Raw genomic sequence first — 27,032 nt, forward strand, 5'->3', positions numbered from 1 at the left:
TCTATGCACCCAAATTGCGTGAAAATGTAATCACATGTCAGTTCTAGTATAATATATTTCTCCAATGAATACCCGTTTATTATCTGCATTTCCTCTTGGTGTAGCAGTTTAAATGGCCAGTAGTGTACATAATGTGGAGCTGCAGTAAACCAGTCGTGTGAACGAAGGCCACAACAAAATACGAACTGCATGTAAGCAATCTTCACACTTCTTCCTAGCTTTCACCTTGGTTTTTCTGTCACACATTACCAGCAGCACAAGAATTTAAAAAAATATATATATTTTACTTGCATAATGTCTTCGTTATGTCAGTTTGTACAGATATTTTCGTAATTGACTAAAAGACGTTCTCTTACAGTCTTCTGAACCTAATTTGTTTAAGAAAAATGTCATCTTCCACATAATTGTCTAACTGATAATTTTCACTTCAAATGTTGTTTGTGCCGCTGCGCCACTTTACATAAATAATGAAGTCGGCGTGGTTCTAGAGAGGTCGCACTTTGTGGTCGTTGTTACATCTATCCTTTCAGAGCCGGTTTCGTAACCACCACCACAAAGAGGCGACCTTTTTTTTTTATCTGGAACGAGGAAAGCTTGCTGTAACAGCTACATAGTAGCTTCCAGGAATAAGCACAACTCCACGCACAGACTGCAAATGCATATATAGAAGCTCCCTGGCGTCTGAACGCCAGTTCAGCTGGATATGGCAATACTAGCAAGTGCCTCAGGCGCGACTGCTTTCCGAGAGAGCACTCACACCACCTAATCGGAAGTACGCAGTTGGCGCACACCACGCCAGCATGGCGGAAATGACCACGCAACACAACATGTATGCATTCAAACAGTTTTATTACTATTTATGAATCTATTCCTCTTGTTGTTATCATTGTCTTCTGTCTGGAAGCTGATTTGCTGCAGGTTGCCACCGCAGACTAATCTTTGCAAGCCTGTTCATATCTTCCTAACTGCTAAAACGCACATCCATCTGAATCTGCCTACTGTACACAAGCCTTTGTTATTCTTTACAATTTTTACTCCCTTGTCCCAAATACGTTCCACCATTATGGCTGTCGCTTGATGACTCTGAATTTGTCCTATCAATCGAACCCATATTTTAGTAAAATAGTGGCCCTAAGCTCTTTTCTTCCTAATTCGATTCAGCACCTTTTCACTAGTTGTCTAATCTATCCGTTTAATCACCGGCATTCTTTTGTAACACCACATTTGAAAAGCTTATATTCTCGTCCTGTCTGTATTGTATGTCATTCACGTTTCTCTACCATACCAGGCTACACTCCAGATAAATTCTTTCACAAAAGACTCCTCAGCACTTAAATTTATATTAGGTGTTAATATATTTCCCTTTTTCAGAATTCCTTTTCTTGTCATCGTCAGTCTGCATTTTATATCATTTCTACTTAAACCATCGTCTGTTATTTGGTTGCCCAAACAGCAAAACTGATCTATTACTTTCAGTGTCTTATTCCCTAATCTAGTTCCTCAGCGTCACCAGGTCTGATTCAACTACATACTATAGCTCTGTTTGCTTTCCTTGATGCTCATCTTGCAGCCTGTTTTCAAAACACTAACCATTCCTCATATTTTCGCGGCGTATTCACTGATGTATTAAATTTCGGGCGTGCAGACGCATAAACCTTATTTCTTGTCATGATATTTCCGCAGTAAGTTACACTTTTTGTGCATCTGCTGAGTGAGAGGACAAACTGAAACTACGAGGACACGAGCGTCAGTACCGGCAACTTTTAACTTCCACTTTAAGATGAAGTTTTAGCCCTTTGTGTTTTACCTTCATTCTTCTTGCATGGTTTTCGTCCATTCCTTACGTATAGCTGTCACTGCTTGAAACAGACTTGATGGAACCTACTGTTGCTATCTAAGTAACCGTATTTTATATTTTATTTATTTATTTTATGATCGTCGCACCACATTACTTTCGAAGATGGTGTTGCGATCGCAGAGTGAGACGGTACACACCTTTGTTGTCAAGGTTTCTGAAATGTATATTTGCAAAGCTAGCAGTCCGTTGATAGAACTTCCTTGCAGTTTCCCGATACCGTTCTTTCAATTGCGGTACATCAGCCTGTAGTCCCGAGGCAGATGTAAAGCTAGCCACAGAGTCCTGTTTGAATTCGTTGCAGCCGTCGGGTGTGAGTGTCGGCAGCATTCTACCAAGCAACTGTTGCAACTCTCATATTTTTCTAGGCGTCTGTATCACTGGTAAAAGTAGTTCATTGGCATCTTCGTCTCAGTGAAGTTAAAATTATTAAGATTTATTAAGTCTAAAAGCTAAATCTAGATTATTACCATATGTGAGGTCATGTCTGTGTACATCTTGTCTTTGTCATAATGATTCATCTAACTTTAGTTTGCTTTTGGAATAATGTATTTTTTTAGCGTACAGTGGTAATGTAATTAATGTTGTAAATCACTAAGAACGGTGGCCTATATGATCCAGTCAACTTTTCAATGTCCCTTTGATATCTCTGGTTGTTTTCTTTTGCCGCAGGAATACTGTTAGTGTACAGTACAAATTCCACGGATACTAATACAAAGAAGGAAGTGTATCACCTAAGCGACTGTTTTTCACTTACAGTTGTTCCTAATTTGTGAAGTGTGGAACCACTTTTAATAGGCTGATGTGTATCTGCTAGTGTGTGCTCACAATGTCAGTTTGAGATCTCGGTTTACGGCTAACCGTCAAACTGTGCATACCTATTAACTCCGTCACTGCGCTTGTGATGGAAAATGTAAATAGCATCAGCTTCAATGTTATTTAGAATATATATGTCATCTGAAAAAACAATTAAGAGTACCTATTACGCCTACTTTCTGCCTCACCTTAAATACGGGGTCATATTCTGGGGTAATTTGACAGTAGCTAAGCGAGTTTTCAGATTGCAAAAATATGTCGTTAAAATCATAAAGGATATGAAACCTTGGAACTCCTGCAAATCCCTGTTTAAAAGTTTAGATACGCCACCTTACCGTATATTTTCATGTATGTGAAGATGGTGTCTGTTCTTTCGGACATGTCCGAAAAACAGATACCATTTTCATATACATATGTAGTTAAGGCTCACCGGCCATTTGACCATCTTCTTCTCTGCGGATGCACAAACAGTGCCCGAACTCTTACGGGAATCGGCAATAAGCCGCGAGTAATGAGTATAATGGGCAGGGGCACTATGAATATAGTGCGAGACAATAAGTTGAGAATGTGGGTCTCACGGGAGGCGTGCCAGAGATAAGTCCTTGCAGTCGCACTCTTCTCTGTGACCTCGGTGGCCCAGATGGATAGAGCATCTGCCTTTTAAGCAGGAGATCCCGGGTTCGAGTCCCGGTCGGGGCCCACATTTTCAACTGTCCCCGTTGGCTTATATCAACGCCTGTATGCAGCCAGAGGTATTCATTTCTTTGTATATTTACATTGCGGAGACACAACGTGTTCTAAAACTAAGGAAATGGGCATTGATTAGCAGACTATGTAAAGAGTAACAATCATCAGCATAACAGTGTTGTTGTCGTTGTCTTGAGTCGGAAGACTGGTTTGTTGCAGATCTCCACGTTACACATTTCTGTGCAAGCCTCATCTACGAATAACGACTGTAACCTACAATCATTTTGAACCTCCTTGTTTTATTCATCTCTTTAATGGCATAAACTGTACAAAAAATAAGTAAATTCCATCAGCAAGCATAAAACAACAAACAAAAAATGGAAAAGAAAGCAAGCGAAATGAGAATAAGCAAGCGACGTGGGAGTAGTCGAGCGCAGCACACTTTAGCCAGGTGTTCTCTGAAGCCGGGTGAGTATGATCACGTCATGTCGATTTCCGGTCCGAAACTGCGCACGAGGCCAAACGAATGTCAGCTATTCAAAAGTTCGTTTGGCGAAGAATTTAATTAACAGAGACAGTGGTCCCAGCCTGGACGTGCCATGGAATCCGGCGCTTGCTTTAATAAACTTTGCACCGACATACCGTGCAGCTCCTAATGACACATTGATGTCCCAACGCCGGCCGAATTGGCCACGCGGTTCTAGGTGCTAAAGTCTGGCACCGCGCGACCGCTACGGTCGCAGTTTCGAATTCTACCTCGGGCATGGATGTGTGTGATGTCCTTACGTTAGTTAGGTTTAAATAGTTCTAAGTTCTAGGGAACTGATGACCTCAGATCTTAAGCCCCATTGTGCTCAGAGCCATTTTTGATGTCCCAACATAGATCGGCCACGAAGCCAAAGTTTCAATTTATGCATGGTTTTTGGCCGCCGAACAACGTCTCTGGGATTCGTGTAGCTGTGGCCGCATGCGCGTGCTTTTAGTACAGAGCGAGCGCTGCAGCTCCTGGGGAGAGGCCACTTTCACCCCGTTCTTACCGGGAAGTTACGGTCAACATGGCGTGGCATATTTGTCCACTAATGTCAAGCTCTAATTTCACTCCCAGCAATTTCAGCTCTACTGTTAGGATTCTGCCTACCCCCACGCTTGAAAATCGCGACGTATTCGGAAATAAAGAGCAAAATATTTGTAACAGGCATGAATATAAATGTAACTGCTACTCGTTTCACTCGCAGCAATTTAAAAAATGGTTCAAATGGTTCTGAGCACTATGGGACTTAACTTCTGAGGTCATCAGTCCCATAGAACTCAGAACTACTTAAACGTAACAAACTTAAGGACATCACACACATCCTTGAACGAGGCAGGATTCGAACCTGCGACCGTAGCGGTCGCGCGGTTCCATACTGTATCGCCTAGAACCGCTCAGCCACCGCGACCGGCGAAGCAATTTAACCTTTCGTTTTTTATTCAGAGTGAAGTCCCAAAAGCGAACAAATTCACTCTTGTGAGAGAGTGCTCCTATGTGCAAATAATATCGAATATTGCAGAACATACATCCATTACATTAACAAGAAAGTCGCAGAATCTTTTACAAACGCGAAGATGTATAGAACAGTATTGAACAAGGCAGGGCCCGAGCCTTCTTCTTTCAGGTCCGTAACTCCACGTTTCTAACCACTAAACTACAGTGAACACATACAACTTTCAACAACAGTCTATTTCATTTTAGGCTCTCCTGAAGGCTTTTACCGTCGATTTGTAATTACATGATATTTTTATAACAAATCGTACCAAGAACGTCGTGTTTGTAAAAAATATTCAGTGCGTCGTTTCCATGAAACAGTGTTTAATCATAACACACTTTTCTTTACCCGTGACCTCCCCACTGAGAGTGTACATCACATGCCTGCTCTCTGCCAACCTCGGCGATCAAAAGTTATGTGAGCAATAACATTCTATAACACTGTTTGCCGGCCACTGGTGGCCGAGCGGTTCTGGGAGCTTCAGTCTGGAACCGCGCGACCGCTACGGTCGCAGGTTCGAATCCTGCCTCGGGCATGGATGTGTGTGATGTCCTTAAGTTAGTTAGGTTTAAGTAGTTCTAAGTTATAGGGGACTGATGACCTGAGATGTTATGTCCCATAGTGCTCAGAGCCATTTGAACTATTTGAACCACTGTTTGATTGATGTTTTGGTACTGTTTTCGTGTTGTTTATCCTACAATAAGTGATGAAACTGTTAGAATGATGAAGCAGTTCATCACGACAGCTATCAAGGAGTCCTCTTCGTATAACAAAGATCATTGTCCCTGGTGAGATAGTTATGATGTGGAACGTGTCAAGTGCACAAGAAACATATATATATATATTATTTTATTTACTCCATTCCCTAAAGAGGCACAAAATGCATATAGTATATTTATAAATTTATTTATTCCTATTCAAGAATTCATCTATGGTATAGAAGGAGTTGTCACGGAGATACGATTTAAATTTATTTTTGAAGCTATTACTGCTGTCTTTCAGACATTTTATTTCATCTGGTAATTTGTAGAAAATTTTTATAGCACCATATTTTACCCCTTTCTGTACCAAAGATAGGTTGAGTAAAGGATAGTGTAAGTCCATCTTTTTTCTGGTATTATAATTATGAATGTCACTGTTGTTTTAAAACAGGGCCACGTTGTTGAGAACAAATTTCATTAGTGAGTAAATGTACTAAGCGGCTGTTGTAAGAATTCCCAATCTTTTAAAAAGATACCTACAAGATGTGCGACTATGAACCCCACACATTATTCTAACCACTTTCTTTTGAGCAGTGAATGCTTTTTGTCTAAATGTTGAGTTACCCCAAAATATTATTCCTTATGACATCAGAGAGTGAAAGTATGCAAAGTATGTTAGCTTACTAATTTCTATAACCTCAAAATTGGCAATTATTCTGACTGCAAAAGTTGCTGAACCTAGACGCTTTAGAAGATCCAAAATATGAATTTTCCAATTAAGATTCTCATCTATATGTACACCCAAAAACAGACTGAAGATGCAACACAAAGAGTAAAGATAATGGCAGCAGTGCGCCTGATTACGGCTTCCTTCCTCTTTTCCCACCCATTGCTAAACAGCAGTCCTGTTCTGAGAAGAAATTGCGTCCTCCCCGTTTATGGCGTTGGCTGTCCCAGCCTAAAAGCGGTACAAAGAAGTTTACAGAACGTACATCTCTTCATCATTTTAGTGTACAAGTGCTCCCATCTGTGAATCAAATGACGAACATTTCCTTAAGTGAGTACAATAAATTGTTCAGTGTAACTTAAAAATTAAAGACAATTAAATTTATAGAAAAATCGAATTTAACATTCATCAATGACTGCTGCAGTTTCTCAACTGCTTTATGTTAGTAGCATTGCCTCTAATTTTCCTTGTCAGCTCGTTATTTCTTCGTCACAATTTCATAACGGTGAAGATGAACTATTCAGACATAATCATGCTCCAGTAACAGTGACAGATTCTTTGAGTGATTATGTTTGTTTTAATAAATTTTGAATTTCACACGCTGTCCCAGTAGGACTGGGACGCAAACTCACGGCTGCTCATCCTGACATAGGTTTCCAGTAACTTACCTAAACCACTGCAGATGTATTCCCAGCTGCTATTTACTTTCTTCATGCTTCTCCATCTGAGCTAGTACTTCATCTCTGATGATGTCTCCGCCGTGTGCATATATATATATATATAAATTATTAATCGAATTAATTACAGTATTGATATATTTGACTTTTTTTTAATTTTGCAGCTAATAAATTTTCTTTCACTTTTAATTCACAAATCTCGTAAATTGTAAGTCACTGGTGTAGTGTATTCTCTATGCTGTTGAGGTTTACGCAATTTGGTTATATGCTTCTTCTTCCGCCATAATTACTTCTCATTTTCGACCGTGAATACAATACTGATTTTTATCGGATTTCCTCTTCAGGTGCAGGCAGGTACAGTGACATGACATTAGCATAATGCGCCGAGGAAAAGAAAACTTTCGTGGTTTTGCACTAAAAAGAACTCTCACATTTCATACTTTCATAAAAAATTATTATTCAGGTAACACAATGTCTACTACACATTTCTCACAAGAATACGTCTTCTGCCAACGAGAACTAAAGACAGAGTCCTCTAAATAATTGACAAAAAAATTGAATGGAGTTTCCATCATTTGTCATTCGCATTCGGCGTAGCAAAATACATCTTTTCTGGCGCTTACAGCGGTCGCGCTAGTGATGATTATCATTGGTTTTAAATTTTTGCCGTAGCTTGTTGGGGCTTTTCCTTATGTACCTATACAGTCGACGACTCATTAAACATGAACTTTGAAGGGTGGTAGACGGAACATGTAGCCAAGTGAATGACTGGTACTAATAGGTGCATCAAGGATTCCAAGAGATAAAGAAGACCGAAATGACAACTTGAAATACCAAGCAAGTAGAAGTGGACTCCTTGAACGGTTTATTGTGTATATTCTTTGTTTTATTATAGTGTTTTCATAACATCCTGAACGAATGTTCGGCCGACTTCGGTTCAAGAGTGTTTGCATCTAGCCGCAGCCAACATTGGTGATTTAACAATAAGTACTTGTGTATACCGTAATGCCTACGAAGTGACTGTCGTGTCAAACCAGTAAGTATACGTGTAGTTCTAGAACTGTATAAGGAAAGCACAGTTTGTTCCTCCCACATCTCCACTCTCCCTATGGCTGTCAATGTGTTGGACTTCAGTAGGTGTAGTTCACTTCCTCCATTCCTCATACCACCTGAAAATTTGGCCAGTGCGTCGTGAAGAAACTATAAGTTAAAACTTCCTGGCAAATTAAAACTGTGTGCCCGACCGAAACTCGAACTCGGGACCTTTGCCTTTCGCGGGCAAGTGCTCTACCATCTGAGATACCGAAGCACGACTCACGCCCGGTACTCACAGCTTTACTTCTGCCAGTATCTCGTCTCCTACCTTCCAAACTTTACAGAAGCTCTTCTGCGAACCTTGCAGAACTAACACTCCTGAAAGAAATGATACTGCGGAGACATGGCTTAGCCACAGCCTGCGGGATGTTTCCAGAATGAGATTTTCACTCTGCAGCGGAGTGTGCGCTGATATGAAACTTCCTGGCAGATTAAAACTGTGTGCCCGTTGGCAGAAGAGCTTCTGTAAAGTTTGGAAGGTAGGAGACGAGATACTGGCAGAAGTAAAGCTGTGAGTACCGGGCGTGAGTCGTGCGTCGGTAGCTCAGATGGTAGAGCAGTTGGCCGCGAAAGGCAAAGGTCCCGAGTTCGAGTCTCGGTCGGACACACAATTTTAATCTGCTAACAAAACAAACCTGGCATCTGGTAATGTTACTGATGAAAGGTCATTGATATACACAAGAAAAAGTATGGGCCCTAAATAGAACCTTGGACCCCACATGTAATTAGTTCCCAGTTGGATGATGCCTGATAGCTTAATACATGTCTCTTTCCTTATAACACCCTTTGCTTCCTGCCAGAGATATAAGATTTGAACCATTTTGCAGCATTTCCTCTTACACCATAATATTCTAATTTACTTAAAAGGATATTTTGATTTACACAGTCAAATGTCTTTGACAGACCACAAAATATACCAGTTGCCTACAATTTTTGTCTAATGAATTAAGTACATTTTCACTGTAAGTGTAGATAGCCTTCTCAAAATCAGATACGCTTTAGAAATCCGAACTGCGACATTGACTGTATGTTATTTGTGATAAGATGGTTACAAAGCTGATTGAACATTACCTTTTCTAAAAATTTTGAGAATGATGGCTAAAGTGACATTGGACGGAAATTTGATGCTATTTCTTTATCTCCCTTCTTAAATAGTGACTTAACTTCAGCGTATTTCAACCATTCAGGAAATATTCCACTGATAAACGACTGGTTACACAGATAGCTTAATATATGACACTACTGGCCATTAAAATTTCTACACCACGAAGATGACGTGTTACAGACGCGAAGTTTAACCGACAGGAAGAAGATGCTGTGATACGCAAATAATTACCTTTTCAGAGCATTCACATGAGGTTGGCGCCGGTGGCGACACCTACAACGTGCTGACATGAGGAAAGTTTCCAACCGATTTCTCATACATAAACAGCAGTTGACCGGCGTTGCCTGGTGAAACGTTGTTGTGATACCTCGTGTAAGGAGGAGAAATACGTACCATCACGTTTCCGACTTTGATAAAGGTCGGATTGTAGCCTATCACGATTACGGTTCATCGTATCGCGACATTGCTGCTCGCGTTGGTCGAGATCCAATGACTGTTAGCAGAATATGGAATCGCTGGGTTCAGGAGGGTAATACGGAATGCCGTGCTGGATCCCAACGGCCTCGTATCATTAGCAATCGAGATGACAGGCATCTTATCCGCATGGTTGTAACGGATCGTGCAGCCACGTCTCGATCCCTGAGTCAACAGATGGGGACGTTTGCAAGACAACAACCATCTGCACGAACAGTTCGACGATGTTTGCAGCAGCATGAACTATCAGCTCGGAGACCATTGCTGTGGTTACCCTTGACGCCGCATCACAGGCAGGAGCGCCTGCGATGGTTTACTCAACGACGAACCTGGGTGCACGAATGGCAAAACGTCATTTTTTCGGAGGAATCCAGGTTCTGTTTACAGCATCACGATTGTCGCATCCGTGTTTGGCGACATCGCGGTGAACGCACATTGTAAGCGTGTATTCGTCATCTCCAAACTGGCGTATCATCCGGCGTGATGGTGTGGGGTGTCATTGGTTACACGTCTCGGTCGCCTCTTGTTCGCACTGATGGCACTTTTTTGACGGCACTTTGAACAGTGAACGTTACATTTCAGATGTGTTACGACCCGTGGCTCTACCCTTCATTCGATCCCTGCGAAACCCTACATTTTAGCACGATAATGTACGACCGCATGTTGCAGGTCCTGTACAAGCCTTTCTGGATACAGAAAATGTTCCACTGCTGACCTGGCCAGCACTTTCTCCAGATCTCTCACCAATTGAAAACGTCTGGTCAACGGTGGCCAAGCAACTGGCTCGTCACAATACGCCAGTCACTACTCTTGATGAACTGTGGTATCGTGTTGAAGCTGCATGGGCAGCTGTACCTGTACACGCCATCCAAGCTCTGTTTGACTCAAAGCCCAGTCGTATCAAGGCCGTTATCACGGCCAGAGGTGGTTGTTGTGGGTACTGATTTCTCAGGATCTGCGTACCAAAATTGCGTGAAAATGTAATCACATGTCAGTTCTAGTATAATATATTTGTCCAATGAATACCTGTGTATCATCTGCATTTCTTCTTGGTGTAGCAATTTTAATGCCCAGCAGTATACTTAACTCAGGATCAGATTCTTTAATTAACTTTGTTGATATATCATCATACCCACTAGATGTTTTTGATTTTAAAGATTTTATGATGGACATTACTTCTGCTTGGGTAGTGAGGGTCAAATTCATATTATGGAAGTTACTTGAAATGTCTGGTCTGAGGTATTCCATAGCAGCATCTACAGAACGTCACTTGTCTTTGTACAACAATGTTTGAACAGCTATGAACTCTTGCTGAAGTTTTATATGTCATCTGGTACTATTAAGTTATCTGATGATGGCCTAAGATACAGATAGCCTGTTCATAACAAACTACTAAATAAATATTGTTGCGGAACATCAGTACTTTGTATTCAAGTTTTTAATATGTGTGTGTTCCTCCAAGACCCGACGGAATATTCCACAAAACGGTAATTTATTTACTGTTAATAACACTAAAACATGTATTTTATTGCTCATAGATTTGTATACAGATTAAAATTACAGCAAATCATCATCATTTTCAACAAATAGAGCCGCGCGGTCTAAGGGCGGCTTGTCACGGTTCGCGTGGCTCCGCCCGTTGGAGGTTCGAGCATGGGTGTATGTGTTGTCCTTAGCGTAAGTTAGTTTAAGTTAGATTAAGTAGTGTGTAGTCCTAGGGACCGATGACCTCACCAGTTTGGTCCCATAGAAGCTTACCCCAAATTTCCATTTTTTTCAACAAATATAACTTATTACACTTCAGGGACTCTGGCAGTTCCAACGAATGTGACAGTGGAATTTGCAGTTGAAGATCCCCTGCCACATTCGCATTCTGTGTTGACACCTCTCTCTACACAAATTTATCTCTGCCTCAAACAAAATGACATATTCGTTTTTGTTGTAACTTCCTTGCCTTGAAGAGAATGAAATATCTGTTTTTGTTGTAACTTCCCGTAGGCACCGATTGAATTGTGTACTCGTTGTTTTTGTTGCTGCTGCAGGAAATTCTGTCACATTACTATTCCGTCGTTTAATAGGTTTTCTTCTTCACACCCACTCTTCGCCCATTATTTTGGAGGAGGCGTTTTCGATGATTCATCAGGATCCGAAACATCCGTATCCTCAGCTGGCATCGCTTGTGGAACCTTAAGTCAGATCTGACAGAATTTTCAGCTACTGGTTGTCTAGGGCAAGTATGGTTGTAGAAAATACATTCAGTGTTATGGTCTAAGTCTTTCATGTTTTCCGAAAACAAATGTTGCAGCCTGAGAAGGTGTGAACTACCACTATGACAGCAGTGTGCCTACTGATGTCTTGAGAAGAATTTCCGAGTCAAGGACCTATTACGGCTCACAAGGAAGCTTCGATTCTTACTGACTACAGACATGTGAAGTGATCCCAGTGGGATGAGGACGAGTTGCTTCTGCATCATTTATCGTTGCATTCCCAAATATACCTGTCACGGAGAACTTTAACACAAAGTAATTTGTGAGAACATATAAGTTACTTTGTACACCCACTTGTAGTTGCACCATGGCAAATATTGCTGAATATTGTTCTACAGTACGGGACGGAAATAAACATAACCATGCGTAACCTTCTTTAGGGTACGACTTTTTCGAATGTCTCTCTTGTATCGTTTGCGTCTTGAATATCACCCAAGAACAGTAAATTATCGAAACCGAATCACTGGGTTATGCGGGGTCCTGCAAAATGAATAGCAGGTTATGAAGAGGACAGAACTTCGTAACATATTGCCAAATTTATAGAAACACACATTGAAAACAAATAAAATATATGCTGATACATATAATATATGCCCTTTATTTGGTTTTCAATACAACACCATACAGCCGCGCGGGGTAGCTACCCGTGCGTTTTAGGGCGCCTTGCCACGGTTCGCGCGGCTTCCCCCTCCTCTGTCGGAGGTTCGAGTCCTCCCTCGGGCATGGGTGTGTGTGTTGTCCTTAGCGTTAGTTAGTTAAAGTTAGATTAAGTAGTGTACAAGCCTAAGGACTGATGACCTGAGCAGTTTGGTCCCCTATGAACTTACCACCTACCCCTACCAACACATACAGTATGTTGTTTAGCATCTGCGGGTGAGCTGCTAAATGTTTCAGTATGCACAAGGCGAAGGTTAGGTGGGCAACTTTATGTTGTTCGTTTAGTTTCTGTAGGATTTGCAAGTTTGTTGGGGGGGAAAGTGCATGTTATCACGGATGATTCGTCGCAGGGAATCATCTGACGTTGTCAGTACCACGGCATATGTGGCAGCAAAACGGTGAGCACTTCGGATGAATGCTTGGGGCGCCCCCACCATTCGCTCCTCAGTCCGCTGTGTCCTTCGTCGCGCTGCACATCTCTTCTTTGGACAAGATGCAGTAAGCCTGCATCGACCGTCCAATTGCCCGACGATTCCAGATTATATCGTGTCGCCTGAATTGTGATGAGACACTCGTTTTTTTAAATACCCCTCAACGGCGAATGCTCGATGCTCAGAACTCCAATACAGCATAATTACAAAAGGCAGTCTTTTTCCAATGCAGAGCGCGCAAACTTCGCGCAGGCGCAACAGTGACGGCATGCTACGTGACTCAAATCCTGCTAACCATTCTGCAGGGCACTGTAAAAAAAAAATTTCAAAACCACTACCATATATCTTGCTGTCTCAATTTTTCATTTCTCGCGTCTAAATTGAGCTACGAGAGACCTAACGTTCTTAAACACGTCATTGCTGCTGGTACTAAGCAGCGCTGCAATTTTCTGTAACATCCTCTTTTATTTTACTGTTGTTTGTAATTGGTGGTGCGTACGTTCCAGCAGCACTCCTCTGCCTCATAGCGTGTGACAAGTGCGAATATCCAGTTTCTCGTCCATTCCATTCTAGAGAAACGCAACACAACATACAACAAGGCAGCATTATATTAGCAGGGCAGAACATAAACGAACACTGATACTGTATAGAGGCATTTATTAGTAGCAGACCAGAAACAATGTTTCCTTTGATCTATTCCGAAACAGCCACTGAACACTGTTTCTGTGTTTGCAGCATTTTGCAGGCAGTAGTAGCAGCAAACATTGTTGCAGAAGATGTTTCAAACTCAATGTAAACGCGGCTTTATACAGTGCGGAATAATTGGTATGTGTTTATCTATCCCTTCGATCAGTGTAATACAATGTATAAGATAATATTGCACTTGGCTTAAATTTAGTGTTTGTCAAAGAAATAATCAATGCTATTTTCCGTAAACTGTAGGTATTCCAAAAGTTACTGGTTTCATTGGAAGAAACCTAAACAACAAAATCCCAAGAAAACGCTTCACTTAAAATGATCCGCTTTAAACTTCTGCCTTCAGCTGTTATCATCATAATAATCGATATATACTTAGAACCTAGAAGCACAGTCTAATATAACAGTCGCGACACTCACTGCTGTAAAAGTTGTTGCCGTTTGACAGATGGAGCGACACTAGCGCTCCAAGCGGTAGGTAAGGTGAACGTCAGACGCGTCGTAAGCATAATGTTTGTTTACATCCATTTCCTAGGTAATTTCCGCATTATTTGAGTTATTTTCTTGCCTCCAAGGGTTTGTGTGGTATCAGAAGGCATATATGTTTCTAAAAATGATTCTAAAATAAGCGCCAGCACGGACAAAAATCATGAATAGAGTGGCAAGCTACAACACATTCGTGAAGAAACACTTGTGACATTGGACAGAATTGCAGCTTACCACGTTCATATCAAAAGAATATAAACACACAGATTCACATGTCAGAAGCACAGACATGTACCTCTACTTGCAAAAACGATCGACAGCTAGTTTATCGTTCTGTAGGCCTACTGCATTTGTTTGTCATTTTCGCCTGTTGCCACAAGTACGACCTTCATCTTTTTATTATTCTAAGTGGGACAAGCAACTGCCAAATAGTGGGAAGAATATGCTGAAAACACTATAATGAGCTGATTACACTACATTTCACGAAAAACCAAATATTTGTATAATTTTCAAACAATCTGTCAGTGAAGAAGGTGCTGACAAAATAATGTCATCACACGAAAGAAGCAAGGGAAATTAAGTGACTAACAACAGAAGTGAACGAAATACACACCAAAGAAATCAGCAGCCCAAATGAGCCAACTTCTTCAGTTTCTTATTTGCTTTCTTGTTGTTAGAAACTACGTCTTGATTCCAATATTTCAGCCTGTAAACGAGTCTCACTTTAACAAATAACTTGATTAACAGCAGTTTCGCTCGAAGTCTAGCGATTTGCACATTCTGACACTTCACACGCTTTTGCAAGACACGAACAGCTGCACTTAATCTAACCACTTCATCGTCAAAGCAGGTCTGTGTTGACGATTCACACGAATCTGGCACTGATACATGGTGAGCTGAACCAGCTGCTTCTGTGTCATAGGACTGTTTTACTGCTTTAGATTGACTGTCGAATCTTTGTGGCAGTTTCCTCTTCATCGTCAGCTGAGGTGGCTTATTTGGAATGTCAAACAGGGTGGGTACTGCATTCCACACGAGTTTGTTGTTGTCTGCGTTCATGAACTGGTTTTGTTCGAAATGTAGCGAACAAAACCTAATATTACTATACAGGTACACTGGGTCTTTCTTCATGAGGTCTTCTCGCCTGCTATTAACAAGCCATTTTCTGCTCCTAAAACGAAACATTCATCATTTATACACATATAGTTTGCAAGTGAATCCTGACGATACAGTTTAGTAACATGATGGTTATACCTCTCAGGATCCTTAGGAAACCTAAAAAAAGACAGCTTTGGTGTCTTCTTTCTGTTGTTGGTGCAATTTATTGCGCTACAAACGCTCCCGCCAGTAAAAGCCATTGTAAAAATCAAAATAAACAACCACTATTCTCCTTCACGATCGCGCCGAACTCACAGTGTAACCTACCAGCCGCTTGGGGCGCTGCTGGCGCTGTAGGCAACAAAATCGAGGCGAAGTGTCGCGACTGTTATATTAGACTGTGCTAGAAGTGACAGATATGTACCAACTTTTGTGTGATGATTTCCCGCATTGTATTAAATGCGACGAGATAAAATGCCTCATCTGGGTATTTTTTTAAGAACTAGGACCGCTTTTAAGACTGATAGATATAATTTTTTGTCAATATATTTCTTTCACAGGCTGAGAGTCTCATAGCAGGCAAAGAAAGGAAAGGCTCCCTCGCATATTTCTTTAAACAGAGAATAGATGCTGAAACAAGTATGTTGATAATTATTTAAAGAAAATCAGCTAACCACGGATAGTTGTGAATCTATGCGAGCATAGTTGATTCGCAAATAAATGAAATGCTTTGGAGAAACCAAAGCTTATAAAATTACATGCTAGCCGCATAATTAAATCTTCGCCGACAAGCAGACGACGTTCACAACATTCTATTTGGCAACAAAATTACTCAATAAATAAATTTTTCTCCATCCCATTTTCGACAAAATATGCAAATGAGCGTACGTAAAGGAGGATGCTCTACCAAACTTACTTTCTACCACTTGAAGAAACAGATGTTTGTCTACGTGTGCACGATAGCCGGCAGCAAAATCAGTTTTCCTTCTTCAAAGCAATGGAAAGTTAATGAAACATGAACTGCACATGGTAGAGTACCTATGAACTTGTTAGGTATTAATTTTTATATTTCCTGTTTTTTCTCCGCTTGTAGCAGTACAATAACAATTCCACACTTTTATTATAACCTCACACGAATTCACCGCGCAGCGGAACTTTGGTGAAGAAATAAACTGTATGGGTTTGTTGGTGCGAAGGAATATGTTGAGCAAATATAATTTGGTGCATTGTTATTTACATAGTATTATTTAAAGTGTTATGTTTATAAACTGGTGAAGCATAGCAAGGAATCCTGCCAGTAGTAATGTGCATACGACCACAATGAAAACAGTCAGTTTTACAATATAACTATAATAAAAGAACAGATTTTCTGGCATGATAACTCACAAGAGTAACAGGTAACATTTAGTTCATTATGTATGATGTCAGTGCGGTATGGCAAATAAACATTTTTGATAAATAACAGTCTATAGCTTGGTATTTCATTGTTTTAAATGTAGCAAATGAACTTCGCTACAGTTAGTAAGGATAATTCGCTGGCGCTACGCTTTGTCAGTTTATTGCCCACCAGGACGGCTACAATCTTGCATTAATAGAGTGCTAATGTCCATTTTGTTAAGTCATTCAACTACTGTTATGCTTTTAATACGATAAATCCTCCCCGAAATTAGCATGAAGTATTGTAGCGGGTGTCGTTTTTGCTATTAGCTGCTATTGTATTGTTAGTATTACATGTGTCACTATTTTGTTTACCTCAAACACACTCACTCATTACAAGATACTGGGATGTTTAACTGATAAACATTTCGGAAAGAAGCAAAGAACGTAATGTTTGTTTATAATGCCTTTCTGCATGATCGTATAATATGGAGCTCAATGTATAGTGGAACTGAGCTGAATATAAATTGGAAGTCGACAGTTTCTTACAATGGGGATTGTAATGTTTATTAAGACATTTAAATCGTTAGCATTTAGCCATTGGGGTTTGAGACAGCACCCTGTTCCGTAATCAATCTGACCAACATTATATTGCTTTAGGTTTCACTTTTCATTCAACTTCTATTCATTTTTTACTCATCATAACAAAATCACTTAACTAGGATGCATATTATGGAACCTATGCTTGGAAGAAAGGATAGTGTAGTGTAGGTTATTCCATCTTCCCAACTGCATTGTTTATGAACAAATGGTATTGCTCCATTGCTCAGAAACTAAAAAACCAATAGGCAATACATGAAGCCAAGACAAGCCACAAGCACATAACAGATAGCCTTTTTAAATTAATATAGGAGTGCCTGAAAAAGTCTGTTTGTGACTTTGAGTACCAAAGGCTTTTTTTAGAATGAGTTAAATATACAAAAGATGACAGCACAAACATTGAGGCTTTTCTCCAAATCACAGAGAATAATGTAACGCACTATCCATTCGCTTACTCCATGAAAAGCACTCAGTGGCTATAAAAGCAGCTGGAGCTACCTCATATAATCTACATAATTTACCAGGAGTACCGGTATATCTGTTTTGTGATTGTTTCACAAATGGTTACTGCCTTCTCTTACGTAAAGAATTATTATTTTCAAAATGAAATGTATTGCATGTAGTTTTTTATGTAACTTACCTGTTCTTCGTTTTGTTGTTGCAGCCCAGAAATGTTTCACACAAAAATACTTATATTAGGTGCAAAAGCACAAGGAATTGCAGTAGCATCTCACTTTTTGGAACACAATATGGAGGACTTCATTGTAATTAAGTTAGGAGGCCAAACTCTTGAATCCTCTTGTGCTTCAGGTTCAAGTGAGTTTAGAAATATATTTTCTGCCTAAATAAAATTAAATCTAGTTCATCAGAATAATCGACACAATGTTCTGGACTAAGTAAATGGTTTCCCATTTCATTTTTTACTTTGACTCATGAAAACATTTATTCTTCAATGTAACTTTGTTGTTAATGCATTATTGTATCATATAACTTGAGCAAGCAAAGTGTGTGCCTAGCTTACAGAAATATGATCTGTGAAACATCAGTCAGTTAATTAAGAACATCTTTTTTTACTACATCACTGGATGCAACCATTATTTGACATTCAGGTTGCTATGTTCTGTTTTGTTCCAGATGTATGCAGACCTGATGGAGACGACAAATGCTTTCAGAATGGGGATGAAAGTTGCAACCCAGAAAAGAATAGAACAAGCATATTAAACAGAAATGCTATTGTGAAGGATCTAGGATTAATATTCTTTAATTCTTCTGGTCACATAATTGCTCAAGAAGATGTGGCAGAAGCAGCTAACTTAGCAGCACAAATGAAGGAGAATGTTATGTATGATAAAGGGAATTTGTCATCGCTGTTGGCAGATTTACGTTTGGAACAGTAAGTAATTCACTTTGAATTACCCTTTTATAATAGTTTGCATACTTTTCATTTTATTGTTGTTCTCAATGTTGTTATTATTGTTGTTCTTCTTTTAGTTGTTTTTCCCTTAGTGTGTGTATTTTCATAATTGTATCTCCATTCCTGGCACAATTTTTAAAATGTAAGTAAATGAGCTTAATTATCTTGTTTAATTTGTTTTACTGTTTACTTCACTGTGCCTGATTTTCCTGTGCATCATCTGTCACTACCAGTATGTAAATTAAATGACAGAAAATCCAGGATGGATTAACAATATGAATCAGTATTGATTACAACTCACTGCATAGTTGAGGCATTGCATGGCAAACAGGCACATTTAACAGTAGATTAAGTTGTTGGACAAAGTCCTACATCATATTTAGAAAAACGCATGTATTCATACAAGCACAACTTTCACACACATGGTCGTTGTGCCTGTGAGACTTGATTTCAGTGAGCATCGGTCTTGGCTGGGGTGGGTAGTTGTACTACAGAAGAGGCATGGGTGAGAGAGGGGAAGGGTGGTAGGTTACGGGTGGGCAAGATGCTGTAATGCTGTCTGCAGGAGTGTGCAGGAACTTGACTGGGACAGGTGATGGGCTGCTAGGTGCAGCATTGGAAGGCTGTGTTGGGGGGGGGGGGGGGGGATTGGGGAGTAAAGAAACAAAGAGAAAGAACTATGCAGATGCACAGAGTGAAGAGAGGCATTTATAAGGGTGAAGCTGGAGCATGGGAGGGCATAGAGGACAGGGCGTGGAAGACACGGACAAACGAAGTTTGCAGTCAGGGGAGTTACACAAGCTATGGTTATTCTACAAGGAGAGTTGCCACCTGTGCAGTTCATAAAAGATAGTGTTAGTTTGAAGAAACCAGGTGTCATGGGCAATGAAACAGTGTTTGAAGTCAAGCACAGTGTGTTGCATGGTATGCTGGGCAACTGAGTGGTCCAGCTGTCTCTTAGCCACAGCTTGTCAGTTGCTGCTAATGCAGACAGACAGCTTGTTAGTGGTCATGCCCATGTAAAATGCCACACAGAGGTTGCAGCTGAGTTAGTAGACCACATGACTGTTTTTACAGATGGCCCTGCCTTTGACAGGCAGGAGAGACCTGTGACAGGACTGGAGTTGGTAATGCTGGCAGGACATGCAGGACAGGTCCTACATCTATATATTTTAAAGGTATATGAGCAATTGGGCAACAGGTTGGCAGACATGATGGGATAAGAAAGAACAGAGCATATTACACAGGTTGGCTGGGTGGCAGAATACCACTACGGGAGTGGTGGTCAGGATCTTTCTCATTTCAAGGCACAATGAGAGGTAGTCAAAACCATTGTGGAAAATATGATTCAGTTGCTCCAGTCCTAGGTGATACTGAGTCGGGAAGATGACGGTCCATTGTGGCCATTCATTGGATATGCGAGGGATGGTGGGTGACTGTGGAGACAAGGCATGGGAGATCTGTTACTATACAATGTGTGGAAGATTATTTTGATCTGTGAAGGCCTCAGCAAAACCCTCAGCATATTTGGAGAGGGACTGCTCATCACTGCAAATGAGACTGACAAGAATGGATGGATAGGCTGTGTGAAGAGGCACTAAACTGTTATTTCTTCGTGAATGGTCACTGTCAAACTACAGCCAATAGACAGCTGGACCAATCATTTGCCAAGAATACTGTGCAGTATATTGTGCTTGACTTCAACAACTGCTTCACAGCCCATGCCTTCTGGAATCTTCCCACCAATAAAACATTTTCTGATCTGTGCCTGTGGGAACTATCCCTGCAACATACCCTTCTCTCCCATAAACACTGGCCTCAATCTTTTGTAGTCCATGTCCTGCACCTGCCTCTATCTCCTGTGCTCTCATTCCATCCTCACACATACCATCTTACCCTGCACCCCTCCATCCACAGCACACCTACCTTGTCATTTTCTCTTCTCTGATTGTATTCTCTCCCCCCAACCCCTCCACACCCCACCCCTCTCCTCCCTACTACACATCCCCACAGACAGCACTATATCATCTTCTTCCAACCCAACCTTACTAACCCTCCCCACCCCCACCACATGCCTGTTCTATACTCTGCTGCCCACCCTAGCCAAGATCCCTAATCACTACAGTCAAGCGTCGACAGTTCCCAGAGACAATAGCAGCCATGTGTGTGTGAGTTTTGCATGTATGAATGATTTTTGAGTGTGTGTGTGTGTGTGTGTGTGTGTGTGTGTGTGTGTGTGTGTGTGTGTGTGTGTGTTTTTTCTAAGACTAATAAAAACTTTGAGCAATATCATAATTCATATTGTCAGTGTAATTATAAAAGCATTGTGTGGTAATGGAATCAGCTGTACTAATACACTGAATATAAACATCTTCTGTGTCATCAATTATGTGCTCTACTGAGCAGGGCGCGATTTTGTATGACCCTCCTCCATACGGTTCTGTCCACCTGCAGGTATTGTTCATATATTTCATAACATTTGGCATCTCTCAGCTGTCATGAGGTCATCCTCTTGTTTATTCAGAAGAAGTTTTTGGTTTATGTATTCTTGAGCAGTTGTGTGAATAGCCATTATCCTCATATGATGAGGATGCTATTATTGTTTTACTTCAAGAAGCTCCTGTATGATTTTTTGGAATGGACAGTGTCTTGAAAGGAGGATATAAGATGAACATCAACAAAAGCAAAACGAGGATAATGGAATGTAGTGAAATTAAGTCGGGTGATGCTGAGGGAATTAGATTAGGAAATGAGACACTTAAAGTAGTAAAGGAGTTTTGCTATTTGGGGAGCAAAATAACTGATGATGGTCGAAGTAGAGAGGATATAAAATGTAGACTGTCAATGACAAGGAAAGCGTTTCTGAAGAAGAGAAATTTGTTAACATCGAGTATAGTTTTAAGTGTCAGGAAGTCGTTTCTGAAAGTATTTGTATGGAGTGTAGCCATGTATGGAAGTGAAACATGGACGATAACCAGTTTGGACAAGAAGGGAATAGAAGCTTTCGAAATGTGGTGCTACAGAAGAATGCTGAAGATTAGATGGGTAGATCACATAACTAATGAGGAGGTATTGAATAGAATTGGGGAGAAGAGGAGTTTGTGGCACAACTTGATAAGAAGAAGGAACTGGTTAGTAGGACATGTTCTGAGGCATCAAGGGATCACAAATTTAGCATTGGAGGGTAGCATGGAGGGTAAAAATCATAGAGGGAGACCAAGAGATGAATACACCAAGCAGATTCAGAAGGATGTAGGTTGCAGTAAGTACTGGGAGATGAAGAAGCTTGCACAGGATAGAGTAGCATGGAGAGCTGCATCAAACCAGTCTCAGGACTGAAGACCACAACAACAACAGGATAGAATGTTGCAAGATATTTTTTAAAGGATTTGCTCTGGAACTCAGAATGTGCAAATTGTGGAGTGGGTCATGGAGAGACAAACAGGTGATTGTCTTTATTGAACTATTTTATTACTCACATAACACATATTCAAATTTGGTTCTAGCTCAGGCTCATCCAGTCCTGCCTACTTCACACTTAGAAGTCTCCCTCATTGTCTTGATCTGCAAACAGGATTGCTAGCATACTTTGCATACTTCCACTTCACACTGTCGTGTGGCATAATCTTCTTTGGTAATGCAGCTAACGGCAAATAAATATTTATTCTGCTGAAGAGTATTGTGTAAAGATGAGAACTGACACCTAGCAGAAGTCTCTTCAAAGACATAGGGGTTCTTACAGTTCCTTACAAACATGTCTACTTCTTAAAGGTGCTTTCATTTTGCTCATATTGTCCTCCACCTCTTCCATGCAGACACACACTGTTTTACCAATATTCAGATTTAATGTTTTCTGGTATGTCCACTTCACATTAATTTACAGTTCAGTTTAAATATTTTCAATGATGTTACAGTCACACTGTCAAAGATGAGATTTACTCTGCTTTTGCATGTCACTCTCCATGTGTAATATCTTTTCAAAGTTGTCTACTAGTGCAGAATAAATAATGATGTTAAACGGTGAAAAGCCCAGGGTGGAATAACAACTCCCATTTCCATCTACTCCAGATCTGTCACTGGCATCTCTTACCCCATCAAATGCAGGGCTACCTGTGAAAGTAGCCATGTGACCTACCAACTTAGCTGCAGCCACTGCGACACATTCTATGTGTGTGTGTGTGACAATTAACAAGCTGTTTGCATGAATGACCACTGTCAAACTGTGACCAAGAGACATTTGGACCACTCAGATGCTGAATATGCCACCCGTCACAATGTGCTTCGCATTAATGACCGTTCACAGCCTGTGCTATTAGATTCTTCCCACCAACACCAGATTTTCTGAACCGCACAGTTGAGGTTTCTCCCTATAACACATCCTTCATTCCCACAACCCCCTCTGGCTCCAACCTTCACTAGTCCCTGCTTATCCCCTTCTCTTCTTCCATTCTGGTACTGGACACAGCTTCTAGCCCACCATTGCACCTACACAGTCCTTTCCTTTTCTCTGTCCACTTCTCTTGTCTTCCTCCCCCTCCCCCTCCTACCCCCACCCTGCCCCCACCTACCCCACTGCCCCCTCACTGGTGTGCTGCACCTAGCAGCCATATCCTGTCCCCACCATGTTGCAGCATGCTTCCATAGGTAGCACCAGCATCTTCCTCCACCTCTGTCCTGCTGTCTCTCCCCCTCCCTACCCCAGCCCTCTTCCTTACCCCTCACTTCCCATCCAAGCTACATTAATTGTTGCTTATGCTGGACACTGCCACAGTTGGGCATTTGCACCTGGGGACAGTGATCATGTGTTTGTTAGAGTTGCTCTTGTGTGAATATGTAGTGACCTCTGAAAAAGTCTGTGTCAAAAAGACTAAATATTTCAACATTAATTTTCTTTGCACCTGTCTGCAACTCAACACCCCCTCTCTTTGATGAGATTATTCATTCATAACCTGATGATTGTCTTGTAGGGCAAAAACTGCTTAATTAAATAAATTAATAGTGTAGAACATCCACATTGTTGTGATTTTTATTTGTAAAACCATATTTGTGTAATAATTCATAATAGAGAACCATTTTTTGACCGAAAACTGAACCATTTTCAGCTAGGAGTATAAAATGATTGCATGAATTATTTGTATTTAACAGAGAGTTATGAAAACTTTTGCCAAAACTACACTGGCATACAGTTGACAATGTAATTAACATATGATTGTAAGCAGATTAAAACCCTTAAAACAATTGGACCATGACATGTGCTTTTTGTGGGCAAAACTGGACAATTGAGCCACAAGACCATGCCTCAAGGAATGACTAATAACATTAGTCAGTATCCCTTCCCTATGTCTCCATACTTCACATAGACTTTCCTGAGACAGCCTGTGATGTGTGCTTATGCGACTGGGATGTTAGCATATAAAATCAGAAAATGAGGGTTATGGGTCCTTGTTTGATGCAAAGCTTTAACATATCTGGTGTGCTCATTTCAGTATGCACTTCTTCGAAGACTGGAAGTACCGTTCCAAAACACACACCAGAGCTGTGACTAAGCCATCATAATCTTGTCCTTTTCCCAAATAACTGAACCCAATCTGGGTATGGAGCAGCTTCTGTAGTGTTTAGAAAACTAGGTTGAGTTACTGATAATTTGTGGCTTTTAATTAGGAAATGAGGCACGATTCGGAATTTCAGATGATTGCTCATGAAAGACCAAAATCTGACTGTGGCTTGTGGGTCAACACCCTTTCATTTTGATACACTTTAGCATGAAGAGTGAAAATTAATTCAATTAATTTACTCTGTTCATTACAGATTACAGAGAGGAGTGAATGAAGATACATTCCTGGGGAGAGATCCTGACACTGTCGAATTACTGTTAGAATGGAAACAGAAAACGGAAGATTTATTGTATGGTTCTTCTTCCAATACATGTAAATGTTATTGCAGTGATGATGAGTCCATCTACTTAAAGCACAAAGAAGAAAGTTATCAAACAGTACTGAATGTTTTATCAGTGAGTACTTGCGTAATCTTTCTGCATTTTTGAAATATTTTGGAAAGTATGTACAAATGGGGTCACTGAAGTATGTATTTAAATGTTTACAGAAAAAGTTGTTTGCAAGGAAAAGAAATAATTCAGTTTTATTAATGCTATGCTGGTCAGATCTTGTAGCAAATGCATTTAAGATCTTAAAGGACACCTTTCAGAATATGGAGTTAAATTTTTCATTTCTAGTGATGTCTGAGGGGATTGTGTGCCAATCTGTTCTGCTCCAATATCTTTGCGTGTCCCGATAGGCTAATTTCTTCTTTTGAATTGTTATGTCTGTGTTTTTAATCTTCTCTATATAGCACATGCCAACTCCATAATAAAAAATTGGTGCATAGCCTCTGTCCAGGAGATGGGCAAAAGTCACTCCTCAATAGAATGACTTGCTTCCAAAAGTCACTAACATCTCTGATGTCACAGTCTGCTTCCCAATCATGCTGCTTATTTTTAGCATGTGCAGGAAATCACTTTCCAAAAAAATTCACCTGCTATATTGACGACAAATGCTGAGGCATCCATCAGGGTGAGACTATCTCAGATTCAGAAGAGAAACGTTTTACAGTGCCAAGAGATACAGTTCTCTGACAAAAGGGTATTTGGCCATATTCTGAATGTCACGAAAGACATTGAAAAAGTGATCTATGATTGATTTTCTCTTTTTTCCACTGTCACTTTGATTTGCTAGTCTTTGAGCCCCAGCACCTGCGCAATGCGTGTGTTTCCTACTTCTTCACAAAGAGGTGGTATGTGACTTTGACCTTTGTTATTCAGGCTTTTTTGACCAAACTGGAAGTGTCTGTGTCACCTGGTCACTGTGTTAAATGATGGTGCATTGTTACACCATGCTCACATGGACTGTTGCAATATTATTCCTTTTCAAATGCAAAAACAAGTTACTGCACAATACTTTATCACTGGGTTGCACTGTTATTATTATTTTGTTCTTCTAGAGGACTGCTGTGGTATTGTGGAAAGGGGATTTCACTGTCAACCAGGATTGCAGACATGTGTCTGCAGACAAGCAAAATATTAATCACATAACTTCATTTTTTTAAGTGATAATTAAAACTTTATGACTACCCTCATAATATTTAAGTCAAATCAAGGACCAGTTTCCAATGCAAAATCTTTGCATATTGTTCAGTTACCTTTGTATCACTGCCCAAATACCATCAAAATGAAAATAGCCTAATAACAACCCAAACACATCCATATAATCGTTCATGCAATGCTCCATCTTCAAATGAATTTGTTAACATGTTACAATGAACATATACACACAAAGTTACATTGTCCTGGCTGAGACAGTATAGCTGTTTACAACTGTGTGAGTTGGCTCTGCAGGAGGACATCTTTCAAAAGCTCAGGAATATTTTCAGTCTTGTTTATATGCCTGTTGACCACGCAATGCCGCAGCTATAAAGGTAGTCATTCTCTTTATTCCATGATGCACTATTTATATTGCTTCTATCTTTTTTACACTTTCCTCTAGAAAATCCTGGCCTCTTAAGCTATTCTGCTGATTGAACACTTGTTTCGTATCTGAGGTTAATAAATACAAATATTGCATATATTTTAGCAGTATGGGCTGCTGAATAATTCATCTGTGAGACTGTTGGTATTGCTCAAGAGCACTTCTGCAACAAGTCTGCAACATTGTAAGTCTGAGTGGGGAACAATTTTCTTATTTGAAAATTACTGCTGTCCTAAGCACAGCAGCTTTATTGTGATATTGGCAAGTGAAATTTTTTTAAATATTTACATAAAACTGTCTTGCTTATTGTCAATTTTTATTTTTTAGGATTTTATGAAGGTGATGTTACATCACAAATATTTCACATTGTTCTGACCATTGTTGTATTTTTGTGGTTAGATTACATTTACTGTGGTTTGATTCTGATTATTCTTGCCTTTACCAGTGTTTGTAACAGGCACATTGTCAACACAATCAAGAGTAATGGCTTTTTTTATATTCCTAGGACAACACTTTTAATGAGACTCAAACCTTTCTGTGGACTGGGAAACTTCACTTGCATAACAGAGTGACGAAAATTAATTGGGAATCTCAAATAGAAGATGGAGATGGAAAAGTAGAAGTAGTGTGTGATGATGGCTCAGTGTACATTGCTGATTTACTTATAATTACTGTCCCATTAGCCACGATGAACTCCCAAGGAGATTCCACTTTTGTTCCTGCACTGCCATGCCATACACCTGATACTATTAATGTAAGTCACACCTGTTATAACTAGCTTTTCAATTAGTTGTTTTATGGCAGTAATTATAAATAGAAATGT

The 27,032-nt window shown here is 40.2% G+C and overlaps 1 protein-coding gene and 1 non-coding gene across 4 annotated transcripts in view; both read left to right on the forward strand.

Moving 5' to 3' along the window:
* Positions 1-704: 704 nt before the first annotated feature.
* LOC126468312 (uncharacterized) overlaps positions 705-27,032 on the forward strand; it is a 136,767-nt gene continuing 110,439 nt past the window's right edge. For 2 of the 3 annotated variants that reach the window (XM_050096541.1, XM_050096539.1), the window contains exons 1-5: positions 705-829; positions 17,940-18,091; positions 18,410-18,668; positions 24,498-24,699; positions 26,715-26,963. In XM_050096541.1, coding sequence (XP_049952498.1) covers positions 801-829; positions 17,940-18,091; positions 18,410-18,668; positions 24,498-24,699; positions 26,715-26,963 — 891 coding nt within the window. In that variant the 5' untranslated portion in view covers positions 705-800. Of the gene's footprint in view, positions 830-16,249; positions 16,352-17,939; positions 18,092-18,409; positions 18,669-24,497; positions 24,700-26,714; positions 26,964-27,032 lie in introns of those variants that run through there. The other variant, XM_050096542.1, reaches the window with a different exon arrangement.
* Trnak-uuu (transfer RNA lysine (anticodon UUU)) lies at positions 3,297-3,370 on the forward strand. The gene has a single exon. It is a non-coding gene; the product is annotated as a tRNA-Lys (tRNA).

This window comes from Schistocerca serialis, chromosome 1 (genome assembly GCF_023864345.2).
Source record: "Schistocerca serialis cubense isolate TAMUIC-IGC-003099 chromosome 1, iqSchSeri2.2, whole genome shotgun sequence".
Lineage (NCBI taxonomy): Eukaryota > Metazoa > Arthropoda > Insecta > Orthoptera > Acrididae > Schistocerca > Schistocerca serialis.